The sequence below is a fragment of the Pelobates fuscus genome, chromosome 1, assembly GCF_036172605.1.
Source record: "Pelobates fuscus isolate aPelFus1 chromosome 1, aPelFus1.pri, whole genome shotgun sequence".
Taxonomy (NCBI): Eukaryota; Metazoa; Chordata; class Amphibia; order Anura; family Pelobatidae; genus Pelobates; species Pelobates fuscus.
Window position 1 is genome coordinate 384980680 of NC_086317.1, and position 15404 is coordinate 384996083.

Below are 15404 nucleotides of genomic sequence, written 5' to 3' on the forward strand. Positions count from 1 at the left end.
GGATCAGTGATCACAGTGTGCAGCACTGACATTCAGCGCCTCCACGCTCTGCATGGAGGCTGCTGATTGGCGCAATGAGATGTATTGCTGCTCATGTGCGATAGTCTCCCAATGCTCTCTTATGGGATTGGCTTAGATCACCACGTTTATGAGTTCAGCCAAGAGGGCAGAGCCAGCTGCAAGGAGGCCAGCGCGGGGCAGGAAAAAGGTGAGTAAAACACCTTTTTAATGGGAGGTAAGGGGTCAAGCCACCTAAAATATATTTTTACAATCAGAGTGTCAGGGACACATGTTGGTATTCCTGACACTATAGTGTTCCTTTAACCCAAAATAATTACTAATATATTCTTCTTTAAAATTACACTAAACACAGAATATCTGGTTGTAACAATTGTGTTGTTTTAACCAATTTGGTAACTTGCCCTTTTAATTTGACAGTTGAAATCAGCTGAATCTAAAATACATTTAAAAAAAAAACCATAAAATAAATAGATGAAATGCATCTGAAATATAACAGAATTTGCATAATGTGGTTGTGTTGCATCAATTACCCTTGTACAGACCAGGAGAATTGCAGCAGGCCCTTGCAGGGAAAATTGTCGGACAGTGACCGCATTGTAGAGCACTATCTCTTTAACTCTGCTGCCCTCTTTCGGCAATGTGTTCATGCTCTGGTGTGCAGGATCACCTTAGACCCACTATGGTGACTCCCAAGGAAGAGTGCCAAGGCACAGGAGGAAGCTGCTACAGGGTCTGGAAGACCCACAGTAGCTGTGCAATTTGTAAATAGGGCAGCATGCATAACAGGTGGCCAGGGAGATGGCAGTGGAAGCTGGGCCTGTACTCAGGGTGGCCTGGTGCAGGAACGGCAAGCTGGAATTAAACGTGAATGAAATGGGGATGCAATTCTCCTGCATTCGGTTACTCACCAGTTATTAGTTCAGTTGCAGTTTAGTGAAAAAACCCAATAGGGTTCCACTCTATTTAAATGAATGTATTCAGGTCAGTTCTCTTATAATTCATTTGTTAGTGAATACAATGAACCACAGAGGAATTTTAACTAACAAGAACTGAGCTGAATTTGCAAAAGAAAACTTCCTGTTCGGTGAAGAAACCCCAGTATTTCTCATGTCTGTTTAAATAATACAGGTCACAGGAACACATAAGTATAAAGAGTCAAACTATATGATTATATGTAACAGGTAGTTAATTGTATCATCACATATCATATCATCACATATCTCTCCCACATCAGCTTTTTCTCAGGCTTACTGAAAGGAATATAAAGGAGGGGGTTTGGGTTTTTTTAGGTGTAGAATGTTCTAGTCTAGTGCATTGTACCCAAGCAACATCAAAGAAAAAATTCTGGAGTATTTCTCCCTGCTTTTACCTCTCAGCAAGTGGTAGGGAGAATCACAGTATTGCGATCCTGGGCCATTGTCATCTTTAATTAGGACGGAGAACTGTTAAGGGTGCACAGGGAGTCATGTCCATTGATGATCAGGATGCAACAACTTGACAGATGGTAGGGGACAGATGGCGAAGAACAATTCCTCCAGGCCACAGCGGGTATCCAGAGCCTCATGATTTAATCAGAGCTCATGGCGCAAAATGTTAATATTAACAAAATGTTAACAGTACCCAGAAGTAAATAACTGATCATACACATTTCCTAATCCCCCCTGTCTAAAATGGGCTTTACAGTATAGGACATAATTGGAGCACCAGCTGTATAATCAGATATGTATATGATGCATGTATTTTATGTGATATAGCACATCTTATTTATTAATTTATGTCTCACATGCATATGCCTACACTGGTAATGTGTTCCCCTTTGAATTAAACTGTGTTCTTTCGTGCTGAACGGTCTTGACAATGAGATATAATGTCTACGACCAGGTTCTATGTGGCCTGTCAGTTTGATTTTAAATTATGTATTATTAAAGGATTGAATTTTAACATACTTGTTCGATGTGATGGTTTGCCGCGGAGAACAGCTCTATTTTTGGTAGCCAATTGCTAGCTAACGTACAGACGCCATTTTATTTGTAGGTTTAGATTCACATTTTCCTCTTTTTAAAATGATCTGTGTGCTACTTAGTGTAATGCATAGATGAAAATGTAACTGAAATTAATAGTAGATTAAATTGTATCAAGCAATGCATTGTAATATTAATGTAATTGATGTTTGATTTCTGAACTCTTTAATATTTACATTATTTTGTTTATAATTACTGTATATATTAAATGAGAGGGGAAAAAATAGAAGAGAGTCATGTAAGACAGGGAATGTTTTATTGTCAAACCCATTGTAGAAATGTACAGACTGGATGTCCCATAGGTTTCAAGTATTTTGGGCTTGACCATTTAAATTGCAGAAAAAATGCAATGTCATACAAACTTGATACATAGAAACAAAGACATTTGTCATACTTTCTTAGATGGTTTTATGTTCCCTGTGAAAAGCAGCACCGTTTTTGACATCTAATATTCTTCCCCCTCCTCTTCGCCATCTCCTTCCACAGAATCGACACCAACTTCCTCATAATCCTTCTCTAGGGCAGCCATGTCTTCACGGGCTTCAGAGAATTCTCCCTCCTCCATACCCTCACCAACATACCAGTGCACAAAGGCACGTTTGGCATACATAAGATCGAATTTGTGGTCCAGACGGGCCCAGGCCTCAGCAATTGCAGTGGTGTTGCTCAACATACACACAGCACGCTGTACCTTGGCCAGGTCACCACCTGGAACCACAGTTGGTGGCTGGTAGTTAATACCTACTTTAAAGCCAGTTGGACACCAGTCTACAAATTGAATGGTACGTTTGGTCTTGATGGTGGCAATAGCTGCATTAACATCTTTAGGTACCACATCACCACGATATAACAGGCAGCAAGCCATGTATTTACCGTGACGTGGGTCACATTTCACCATCTGATTAGCTGGCTCAAAGCAGGCATTTGTGATCTCAGCAACAGAGAGCTGCTCATGGTAAGCTTTCTCTGCTGAGATAACAGGGGCATAAGTGGCCAGAGGGAAATGAATACGAGGATAGGGTACCAAGTTGGTCTGGAATTCAGTAAGATCAACATTCAGGGCACCATCAAACCTGAGAGAGGCTGTAATAGAGGACACTATCTGACCTATGAGCCTGTTCAAATTGGTGTATGTGGGACGCTCAATGTCTAGATTCCTACGGCAAATGTCATAGATAGCCTCATTGTCAACCATGAAGGCACAGTCTGAATGCTCCAAGGTGGTGTGAGTGGTCAGGATGGAGTTATAGGGCTCAACCACAGCTGTTGAGACCTGAGGCGCTGGATAGATTGAGAACTCCAGCTTGGACTTCTTCCCATAATCAACAGAGAGACGTTCCATCAACAGGGAGGTGAATCCAGAACCAGTGCCGCCACCAAAACTGTGAAAGACCAGGAAACCCTGAAGACCTGTGCACTGGTCAGCCTGTAGGTAAATAAATACTCTGTTAAGCACATTACAAATAATACTTCTTGCATTATTAATGTGTTAGTATAGTTTTCTATTCACCCTCTAATGAACTATTAAAAATGTAACAAGATTTTTTTTACTTACCAGTTTGCGAATCCTGTCCAGAACCAAGTCGATGATCTCTTTGCCGATTGTGTAGTGTCCACGAGCATAGTTGTTGGCTGCATCTTCTTTGCCAGTGATAAGCTGCTCTGGGTGGAACAGCTGGCGGTATGTGCCAGAACGTACCTCATCTGCAAAGATTTTAAAAAGTACTTTAAATTACGAAATATCAGTTAAACAAATAATTCACATATAAAAAGTGTAACCCAAGCTATAAAGCTTAACATGCACGGTTTATTAACATTTTCTAGTTCTTCCCTTGCTTTTATATTAGAATTAACACCGCTATTGCATAAAAGCGACAGGTGTTGTCCATATTTTGCCCTCTAAATGGTGATTAACTTAAATGCCCATAATTATATGCCAGCCATAGGCCCAGGCAATTAAACGGGAGGGAATTGAAAAACAACAAGAGTAAGTAGGGTGATCAGTTTACAAAATGTGCATAATAAAAGTTGCTCAAGAAAACATTAACATCATTAATAAAAGTTCTGCTTAATAGAAATGTGTTATTTAATGGTGGAAAGTAGTCTCTAACATCACTGTAGTTCCTTTTTATTAAAGGGACACTATAGTCACCAGAACAACTACAGCTTATCATATTTGTTCTGGTGAGTAGAATCATTCCCTTCAGGCTTTTTGCTGTAAACACTGTCTTTTCAGAGAAAATGCAATGTTTACATTACAGCCTAGTGATAACTCCATTGGCCACTCCTCATATGGATACTAGAGGTACTTCCTGGGGCAGTCCTGCTTAGTGTGCAGCACTGACATTCAGTGTCTCCATCCTCTGCATGCAAACATCGAACTTTCCACATAGAGATGCATTGATTCAATTATTCTCTATGAGGAGATGCTGATTGGCCAGGGCTGTGTTTGCCTTGTGCTGGCTCTGACCCGATCTGCCTCCTTGACAGTCTTAGCCAATCCTATGGGGAAGCATTGTGATTGGCTCAGACCACCACTTCTGATGATGTCAGCAGTCATGGGCAGAGCTGGCAGCTGCAGACGTGAATACAAGTAAGGTTATCCTATATTTAGGGAGGCAAGAGGGAAGGGGCGCAGGGGGGCTAGATAGTGGTTTTAACACAATAGGGTCAGGAATACATGTTTGTGTTCTTGACCCTATAGTGCTTCTTTAAGGTTGAGAGTCAGCCTATTGGTGCATTGAGTTTCAGTTTACACAGACTCCTTCCAGGCATGTACCATGTAATCACAAAGACATGTATAAAATTCCCCCCACCATTGTAATGAAATATTTAGCTGGTGTGGGAATAAATGTCAGATTCTCCCAGTAAGTATCCTTCCTATATGTCAATACAATCTACCAAATATATGGGGAACCAGCCAGGCAAGATTAAGATGTATGAATGCATTCAGGGTGCCTTCCCCCAAATCTGGGGGCACAAAATCCCCTCCAAATGATTCTTCGCAATTGTGGCGACAATATAGTTGAAAATACGGGAACTCCAGGGGGCAGAAAGTAGAAAAGTGATTTTATTCAAATAGATTTTTTTAAAAACAATGGTCCTATTCATTTGTTTTCCTGGTTTGGACTTCCTCAGGGACCAATATTTTAAACAAATGTAAAACAGATTGAATCTTAATCTTGCTCAGCTGGTCCCCCATATATTTGGTAGAATGTACCCTGTAAAGCACCGTCTACAGCATACAGTACAGACTCTGTGAACCTCCTGGGGTGATGTCAAGCTTACTACCCATCTGGACTCGTGATGGGCTTAAAGCTCTGTTGTAAATTGCATTATGTCATTGGCTCATTACCCTGTAACTACAAAACGCATCTTTCATATTGTGCATTAAATGCCCATTGCTATTCTTAGCCAGGCATGACTCAATCAGTATTATGCAAAAAAAAACTTGGAGATATGAAAATGTCACCAAATTAGCAAATCTTTAATGTGAACTGCTACTTTCTTTCTGTCAAATACATCTGTAAATAATGTCCATTAACTATAACCTTTGGCAGTTGCACTCCTTAATTCCAAGTCAATTGTACAACAGAAGAAGGTAGTTATAATTTGAACCTTTAATTTTGTAAGTGCACCTTGATTATGTTTTATATTTTGTATGCTGTTTTAAAGACTATGAATATACACTTCTTAATTGTGATTCTTATTTAAATATTGCAAACGTTCCAATATATTATTTTTGATTCAAAATGCCAAGAAGCATTACAGAATATATTGTAGTTCTAGAGTTTGTTTTGTTTAATTTACATGTATGTTTGTGTATGTATGTATGTATGTATATATATATATATATATATATATATATATATATATATATATATATATATATATATATATATATATATATATATATATATTAGTTTGTGTAAAAGGATGTCCATCAGCATAGTTCTGTGTTGCACTTACCAATGACTGTTGGTTCCAGATCTACAAACACAGCCCTGGGGACATGTTTTCCAGCTCCGGTCTCACTGAAGAAGGTGTTGAAGGAATCGTCCCCTCCTCCAATGGTCTTGTCACTGGGCATCTGCCCATCAGGCTGAATGCCATGTTCCAGGCAGTACAGCTCCCAGCAGGCATTACCAATCTGGACACCAGCCTGACCAACGTGGATAGAGATGCACTCACGCTACAAGGGAGAGAAAGCAAACAGGTTCTAAGTGTTTATTTTCATACCAGTGTTTATTCTTTTTATTAGATCGTAAAACTGTCATCATAAACATGATAGTCCTAAAGACTTTACTTTTTACTATGTGAAAGTACACATAAAAGAGAAAACAAAGAGTAAAATAATAATTCACACATTACTGTGGCTGAGATTAGACATGTGGAATTCTGATGATATAACATCATGCATCTGCATTACAATTAAATCACACCCAGTTACATCTATGGTTTATAGCAGGATTTAATTAGGTTTTTAATATGGTTTACTGTAAGATACATCGATAAAAAAAAATATATGTGCCACGCCCTCTGAAACACAAAGGCATGCAAATTATTCATTGGCAAGGCAATTTGTCTATATCTACTGTTCTGCAGGTATTGTATCAAATCTTGCTAACCATGATATAATGCCATTAATTCATTTCGAACAGATTCTTAAACACAACTGCAGCAAATCGACTATTCTATTAAATTCGTGGAAGAGTCATAGCAGGAATAATAATAGGATATATAGTGTGTGTTTTTTTTTTTTTTTTTATCATTGCAGCCTCACTGTCATTCAATGCTTTGTACAGGGTGATCTCAATTCCATGCCTTCTGCCAATATTCCCTGACCTCAGATAAGGAAATGAAGGGCAGCGAGTTCACAATGCATGCTTTGTATAATGCTGCAGTATTGAAATTCAGCATTTTATATAAGCAGATATGCACACTTTTTGCATCTATCCTGTTGGCATTTTGCCATTGCACCGCGTGGTACCCTATGTCACATACAAAACATCTGAGAGCCCCGGGTACATCAATCACCATCAGCTTGCATGTCACAACAAAGCACTTTGGGAAACACGACTATAAGCTTTCTTTTGTAAATAATAGTAACGTTCCAGCCTGAGAACTTCCTGCCATGGATTTGTTTTCCTGATAAAGGGTTACTATTCTTGTATAAGTGATACACACTGCTTGCCAGGAAACTGTGATGAGGGTTCTGATGGAATGATCCTGCTTCTAGCTACATGATTGCAGTCTCCGTGGACAGGGCGTGGTATGCTCTGCAGACGCCACGCTGAAGCCATTTCAGCATTCTACTGGAATGTAACCACCTATGTTTCCAAATTCTTGATCGAAGCGTTGTTAAAACAAATTAAAAACGTGGAAAATAGTATCACTATATACACAATTGTCATTATTGAACCATCCAAAGGAGCAGGGTCAATGGGGATGGTTAAACCCTGCAAGAATCTCATACCAACTTAGGAGGGAGGTAGTACCATTCTAAAATAAGCATTGCCCAGCATTGGAGCTAGCCAGCCATTATAAATGAGACTAAACAGTACTCCGCATTGTAGCTAGCCAGCCATTAATCCGGTAAAATGACAATAAGCAGTACCCAGCATGGGAGCTAGCAAGGCTGCACAATAGCCTACAGTTCAATGTCTATCTCCAAACTCACACGACACCACCCTTCTTGCAACCCTAGACAAGCCATCCATTGTTCTACAGCTCCAACAATAGGGAAGAGTTCTCAATTTCACCAGCAACCGATCACACAGATAACTAGACACTCTCTTAGTATAATCCTCGCTCTAATAAACTCAGATCACATATACACATTGTATCCATGAAGGAACATCTAGCAATTTGTTTTATTATTAACGCCTAAATAGTCACAATATGTGAATGTCTCTATTGATAGAGACTCTTTTAAACATGTTGCCTGTCTACAGTGAGAATGCTCTGCTCCTTGCACCCTGCTAGCCATGATGGACCAGATGGGCCACTTACCATGTTTACTGACTAGGAGCTGCACACAGGAGGGCGAGAGGAGGGAGAAGAGAGATGCCTTCTTACAGCGCGACTCTTAGGGGGTCGATGTAAGAGAACCTGCAACACATGGTCCAGCACTGCCCGTTATATACAAACTGGTTGCCATGGAGACAGGGAAAGATATTTTCTTATTGGTCCTATCTTGTTCGACTTGCCTCCAGGCGCCGGGAGTGGAGCTTTTTGATTGGTTGACTCGGCATGGGATGAGGTAATGTGCCCTACCCAGCCATCAGAAGTCTGCATGGAACCAGCAAGACAAAGAGACTCAGAGATCGGCTAGCCATCCATCAGCTCTTCCCGGAAAACAGAACCGGGTAACCCTTACATCACCAGCAAGACTAAACAAAGACACCCCTACACAGCAATGCTTTAACCCTCCCACTGCTAAATCATACTGAAGGGTTAATATGGACTTAGTGCTGCTGTTAATATTAAATATACAGCTGTGAGAATGGCACAGTGAAATGTACTGGGCGTGTTCACAGCTTCTCAACTCTATTAAAATCAGGCATAAGCACATACATACCACTGGTCTGGCACATACATGGTTAAGCAGCATACTGGTATATGTATTAATTATTAGTGTTGCCATATAAGTTTGTGGGGACTCAGACACCTGTTTTCCCAATGATTTTGTGCATTCCCTCTGTTCACACGCCTCCCCTAATTGCAGAGAAACCCTCTTGCTGGGCATCTTCATTGTGTGATACGATTTTACACCAGCTTGCATGGAATGTTATGTTTTCCCTTCACTTTTACTGTTTTCTCTAAATCAGTAACAGGTCAACAGTTGCCATGCTGTCTGTGTTAAAACGCCATCAAATTATATTGCAGAATACTAAAGATTCAAGTGTTTGTATCGTATGTCATTGTAATCTCCAGGTTTTTGTTTCCAGAACAATGCAATAAACCTGTAGGGCAGAACCATGCTGCTAATCAGCATCACAACCAGACCTCCAGTGAGGTTTCCTAGGACATCAGTCACTCTATCTATAGTGATATTACTAATGGGATATGTTAACTCAATCATGTAAATGCTTGCTGCATGTTTACACATAATAAACAATCTCACCTTAAGTCTTCAATTAAGAGAAAGAAAAATTTAATTTTGATTTGAAAAATTCTGTTAAAATATCATATATACGCACCTGCTCTCCTTAAAGCTAAGAAAGGCAAGAAAAGGAGTTTCCTTTTTCCATAATTACCTAATCTATTCAATACCTATACATCTATTCACACTATAATAATTTTCACAAACGTCTTTCTCTTGCATTGTGGAAAACTATTCAATAAAATATATATTTTTTTCTGAACTGTGGGTTATTTTTTTCTAAAATTATAATTATTAAGAGACCTGTAGTTTTTCGCATTAAGATATGGGGGTCATACTGATATGCTATAGGAGAGCAAACATAATAAACAATCTCACCTTAAGTCTTCAATTAAGAGAAAGAAAAATTTAATTTTGATTTGAAAAATTCTGTTAAAATATCATATATACGCACCTGCTCTCCTTAAAGCTAAGAAAGGCAAGAAAAGGAGTTTCCTTTTTCCATAATTACCTAATCTATTCAATACCTATACATCTATTCACACTATAATAATTTTCACAAACGTCTTTCTCTTGCATTGTGGAAAACTATTCAATAAAATATATATTTTTTTCTGAACTGTGGGTTATTTTTTTCTAAAATTATAATTATTAAGAGACCTGTAGTTTTTCGCATTAAGATATGGGGGTCATACTGATATGCTATAGGAGAGCAAATATTACATAGCCATATAAATTAAGGGCCAAATATAGCATGACATAATTACTCCTTTTATCCTGCCTTAAAAATGCATTTGTGGGGGCGGAGTCTAGCAACTGAAGCGATCAGTCGCATGGCCGCGGAGCTCCGGGAGAAAAAGAGCTAAAATGACGGCACCGCTGACACCGGCCTCCACGCCGGTAACAATGGAAGCGATCGGCAGGCTTATGGAGGACCACCATCAAAAAATCTCAGCAGAGGTGGCCGCAATCCGAGACGACTTGCGCGGTCTGTCTAGCAGATTGAGAGTGGTAGAAAACCGCTCCGACACACAGGCAACCCATCTCAAGGAGCTGCAACGGGCGGTCTCAGAGCTTCAACAACAAAACCTCCTCTCGGAATGAAAACTCGATTCCCAGGAAGATAGATGGCGCCAGAATAACCTAAAAGTGCGGGGAGTGGCAGAAACCGTCTCAGATGCTGAGCTACCGCACTTCACTAGGCAGCTAATAGCTGCACTTCTAAACCCCAAAGCGGCCAAAGCGACCCAAATAACTGGTATATTCCGCATACCGAAATCAAGCAAAGCACCAACTTCAGCTCCTGGAGACCTGATTCTTCAATTCCTCAGCCGCACAGACAAAATGGCAGTACAAGCAGCCACCAGAGGCCAGCCTACCTACCTCTTTGAGGAGATGGAGCTTTCCTTCTATGCCGACCTCTCAGGAGGAACGTTGGCGTGGAGGAGAACGCTAAGACCATTTACCACCCTACTACGCACACACCAGCTCCGGTACCGATGGGGCCCAGCCAACACACTGCACGCTACTAAAGGTGAAACAACGTATGTCATACATGACATGCAAGAAGCTACAGCGGCACTGAGAGACTTGGATCTCCCTCTGGACTCCCTCGGAAGAGCACTACCTGCAACCTCTCGAGGCCTCGACCCGGTACACTCTACAGAATTCAAGCCCAGGCAGAGAGCCGCGGAGACTTATGCGGCGGCCACGACTTGAGCCTGACAGGCCCCTCACCGGGACACTATTTTACTATCGTCTCACAGAATGGACGAATCACAACCTTATTGTTATTGCTGTCTGCATAGCTTAACTCACTTTTCATATTTTCTCTACTCTCTGTTAAGTCGGACTCCAACCCATGCGAACACGGCGAAGACCGCATGAGAACATAATGCGGCAATACGCACTGTTTCATGGACACTACAAACAATAGCCACATAAACGCTTACTATCGCTCTACATTAGTACTACACTCCACACGAATTGCAATAAGGGGACACAGACATAATGCTCCTGCCTCCATACGGCCACTGGCGCGCAGAAGTACACAGACGCCTCTAGAGGTCACTTAGCACCAAAGGCCCACACACTTAGAACACGCTAGGCTAATGGCTACGGCACGGGGGACAACGCTCCCCTACAGCTATTGTGTTGGATGTTATGGAGCGGCACTGACAGGGTTGTAAACCTAGCCACTTGGAACACGAGCTACCACTCGCCCTTGATATCACAATAGTTAAACTAAACCAGCTAAACCTTTATTGTTCTCCCTGGGGTCTTTAAATATGCCTACTCTGGCGGTGTTAGCGGCTGAATATGCTGGCTAATACGCTTGTAACAACCTACCTGCTAATTTTTAACCCCTTAAGGACAGATGACGGATATATTCCGGCATGATTCCCTTTTATTCCAGAAGTTGTGTCCTTAAGGGGTTAAAACGTAAGACTCTAATACTTGCCCATAACTTTCTTTCGTAGGGAGCCTATAAGCAGACAGGTATGCATATAAGAAAGCAAAATAGGGGGAAAAATAGAGGAGGACAAGAGAAATACATAAGCACACATATTAGACCCTCACCGTACAGCTAGGCCATGTACTTAATCTAATTCTTAAACGAGACCAAACTAACTATAAACTTAACAAGCTGAACATGTCCAAACTGATTAACCATTATTCTTAAGCAAGATGTTTGTATGTGTTATTCTTTAAAAAAAAAAAAAAAAAATGTGTGCTGTTTATCCTGCCATGACCTACAATGTTAAAATGTTATGAAAAAGCATGCAGCTGCTGTTGTGGCCCGATTGATATTACATACACAATGAAAATAAAGAATTAAAAAAAAAATGCATTTGTGGTATCCACTTAGACTTGATAGCTCTTCAAAGAACTTTTAAATGTTTAGCTTTCACAGAAAATATTAATTAAACTGTGTCACCTTCCCCTACTTGTCAATCAAGTCTCTGAATATTCCTACTATGGCTCATACATGATGTGTATGCCAAGAGTTGATTGACAGATGAAGAACAGGGAAACCCTAGGGTGGATCTCCTGCTTCACTCTACAGCAATTACAGACAAGCACAGTTGTAGTTTCTTTGATTATTCCTGAGCCAGAGAACGACCATCTAAAAGTTTCTCATGCTATGCCAAAGCATATAGGTAATGATCGACAGACTTAACTCCATTCACACACTGATGCTGACAGTTAATCAGAGAGTTGGTATGACTGCTCCACAAGCAGGCCCAATCAGATAGAAGGGGAAGAAAGGTATAAGGGAAAGAGAGGTTAGTGTGACAACTAATGTAGCACCTAAGAACTGGGATCAGTTCTCTGCATCTGCATCTGTCCTTCAGGCATTCTCGGTTTGTCATTTTAGAGACAGCCTCAGAGAAAGGTACAGGGATAACATAAAGAAAGACTCAGAGATATAGTTAGAGTTAAAAACTAATCTCCGGCGTGATGACGTGAGGTGCGCACGTGTACACACTTTGAGGGACAGACCGGCTTTCAAGATGGCTGCGGTTCTGTTTCTGCTGTGATGGCTGCTGCCTCCTTCCCCTTGCCTTCCCAGCACCTCAAGTGAGATTGAGATCTAATCTTTGGCTATCCTCCCCTACCTGCTTCCTCCCTTCCATTCTCAACTACCTACGGAAAAAATAAATACATTTTGGGATGCCTAATGGCTAACATATATGTAGCCAAACACACACACAGAAGATTTGGATGGGGAAAAAAGAATGTTCAATATATAGAATCTAGGAATGTAAATGAAATGTTATTTGGTTGCTTATTTATTTTACTCTCCTTATACCTATTTCTCTTTACCTCTCTTTTGAATTTCTATGACGTAATATAAATCAAATCCGATCTGGAAATATCAACGAGTTAATAAGGGGTCAGTGAGAATAGGGAGGTGTATTTTTTTATCGCTCTCTCTTTTTATGCATATATCATTATAAGGATTATATAAAGAAAATGAGGGAAAAAAGAAAAAAAACACAAAAAGAATTCAATTTAGTTTATTATATATGATATGCAATTAAAAGTACTGGAATTATATAAAATATATCAATAGGATTGTAATAGATTATTCCACAAGCTAAGCACAATATATGCAAAATATGCTATTTTAGGGTGCCTATATTATGTTGCCTTTTATATTAGGGTGCCTTTATACTGTGGTGTTTTTATACTATGGTACTTTTACACTGTGGTTCCTTTAAACTGTGGTGCATTATGCAGCTGTGCCTTATACTGTAATATCTTTAAACAGTGGTGCACTATGCAGTTGTGCCTTATGCTGTAATGCTTTTATACTGTGATGCATTTAAGCTGTGATGCCTTTAAACTTTGACTTTGCATCTTGTTGCCTTTTAATCACCTTGCAGGCACTTTTACGTTATGTCTTATGCTTCCCCTCGGTCTCGGTGATTTATTCCCGGTTCACAGGGGCCATGTATGCTGCAGACCGAGCTCTCTCCCCAGTCTCTAAACGTCAAACTCACTCGGAAGAGGCCCGCGTATGTGCAGTTTTGCCTTAAAGGGCCCAATACTGATGACTTGCTTTATGGGAATACAAGTTGCGGCAGCTATCTTGGATAAGGGCAATTGCCACAAAGTACCTAAAATGGAGGGAAAATTACAATAAACATCCCAAACTTATTTGGAAATTATTTGCAGGGTCTCCAGACAGGGGTAAGTGCTGTTTTCAGCCAGTTTTAAATCTGTTTGATGGGTTTCTTGGTAATAGAATTTGACAGTGCCCTTTTTGAAGTCTTCAGGTTACAACTGACTTCTTCACAGAAACTTCTTTATATGTATCTAGGATGTATCTAGTATATTCTATCGAACAAAGACTTTATCTATAGCATCTATAGCAGCTAGGAAAGCATTATGGTTCTGTTTCTGGGCCGGACTGGCCCACCGGGATACCGGGAAATTTCCCGGTGGGCCGCGGCATCTGGGGGCTGCGCAAGTATGTGCCACCGGGTGGCCGGTCCGGTGGCACACTCAGAGGGGGGCCGGCGGCCGCGTTTCAGGCTGGAGCCGCCGGGCCGGAAGGCAGCCTCGCCGGTCCGGCGGCACTCCTACTGCTGAGGGCTGACGGAGGAGGGATGCTGCTGTGAATTGTGGGAACCGCGAGGGAGCATGGTAAAGACATGCTCCCTCCCCTTTCAGCCCTCAGCAGTAGGAGTGCCGCCGGACCGGCGAGGCTGCAGTGTGGAACGTTGCCGGACCCCCTGACTCCACTGCCGGCCCCCTGACTCTTCTAAGGTGGGTGGGTGAGATATGGGGGGGTGAATAGAGAGAGACAGAGGGAATAGAGAGAGAGAGAGAGACAGAGGGGGTGGGGGTGGGGGGGGATGAATAGAGAGAGAGACAGAGGGGATGGGGGGGTGAATAGAGAGAGAGACAGAGGGGGGATGAATAGAGAGAGAGACAGAGGGGATGGGGGGTGAATAGAGAGAGAGAGACAGAAGGGGTGGGGGGTGAATAGAGAGAGAGACAGAGGGGATGGGGGGTGAATAGAGAGAGAGACGGGGGGGTGAATAGAGAGAGAGAGACAGAGGGGGTGGGGGGGTGAATAGAGAGAGAGACAGAGGGGATGGGGGGTGAATAGAGAGAGAGAGGGGGTGGGGGGGTGAATAGAGAGAGAGAGACAGAGGGGGTGGGGGGGTGAATAGAGAGAGAGACAGAGGGGGTGGGGGGTGAATAGAGAGAGAGACAGAGGGGGTGGGGGGGTGAATAGAGAGAGACAGAGGGGTTGGGGGGTGAATAGAGAGAGATACAGAGGGAATAGGGGGGTTAATAGAGAGAGAGACAGAGGGAATAGAGAGAGAGAGAGAGAGACAGAGGGGGTGGGGGGGATGAATAGAGAGAGACAGAGGGGATGGGGGGTGAATAGAGAGAGAGACGGGGGGGTGAATAGAGAGAGAGACAGAGGGGGTGGGGGGGTGAATAGAGAGAGAGACAGAGGGGGTGGGGGGGTGAATAGAGAGAGAGAGAGACAGAGGGGGTGGGGGGGGGTGAATAGAGAGAGAGAGAGACAGAGGGGGTGGGGGGTGAATAGAGAGAGAGAGACAGAGGGGGTGGGGGGGGTGAATAGAGAGAGAGACAGGGGGTGGGGGGTGAATAGAGAGAGACAGAGGGGGTGGGGGGTGAATAGAGAGAGGCAGAGGGGTTGGGGGGGTGAATAGAGAGAGATACAGAGGGAATAGGGGGGTTAATAGAGAGAGAGACAGAGGGAATGGGGG

General features: G+C 42.0%; 1 protein-coding gene across 1 annotated transcript; it reads right to left on the reverse strand.

The window, feature by feature from the left end:
* Nucleotides 1-2281: 2281 nt before the first annotated feature.
* Nucleotides 2282-8170, reverse strand: LOC134567945 (tubulin alpha-1A chain). The gene is made up of 4 exons (XM_063426115.1): nucleotides 8055-8170; nucleotides 6012-6234; nucleotides 3598-3746; nucleotides 2282-3468 (listed from the first exon to the last, which is right to left on the reverse strand). The coding sequence occupies exons 1-4, from the start codon at nucleotides 8055-8057 to the stop codon at nucleotides 2488-2490; spliced, it is 1356 nt and encodes a 451-aa protein (XP_063282185.1). The 5' UTR covers nucleotides 8058-8170; the 3' UTR covers nucleotides 2282-2487.
* Between the last annotated feature and the right edge of the window lie 7234 nt (nucleotides 8171-15404).

Bases quoted from the DNA above. Each gene is read 5' to 3' on its own strand.
- LOC134567945 (XM_063426115.1), bottom strand. The intron at 3,747-6,011 runs GTAAGTGCAACA...AAATCTTTGCAG, and splicing joins TCTGGAACCAACAGTCATTG to ATGAGGTACGTTCTGGCACA. The intron at 3,469-3,597 runs GTAAGTAAAAAA...ATTTACCTACAG, and splicing joins TGGACAGGATTCGCAAACTG to GCTGACCAGTGCACAGGTCT.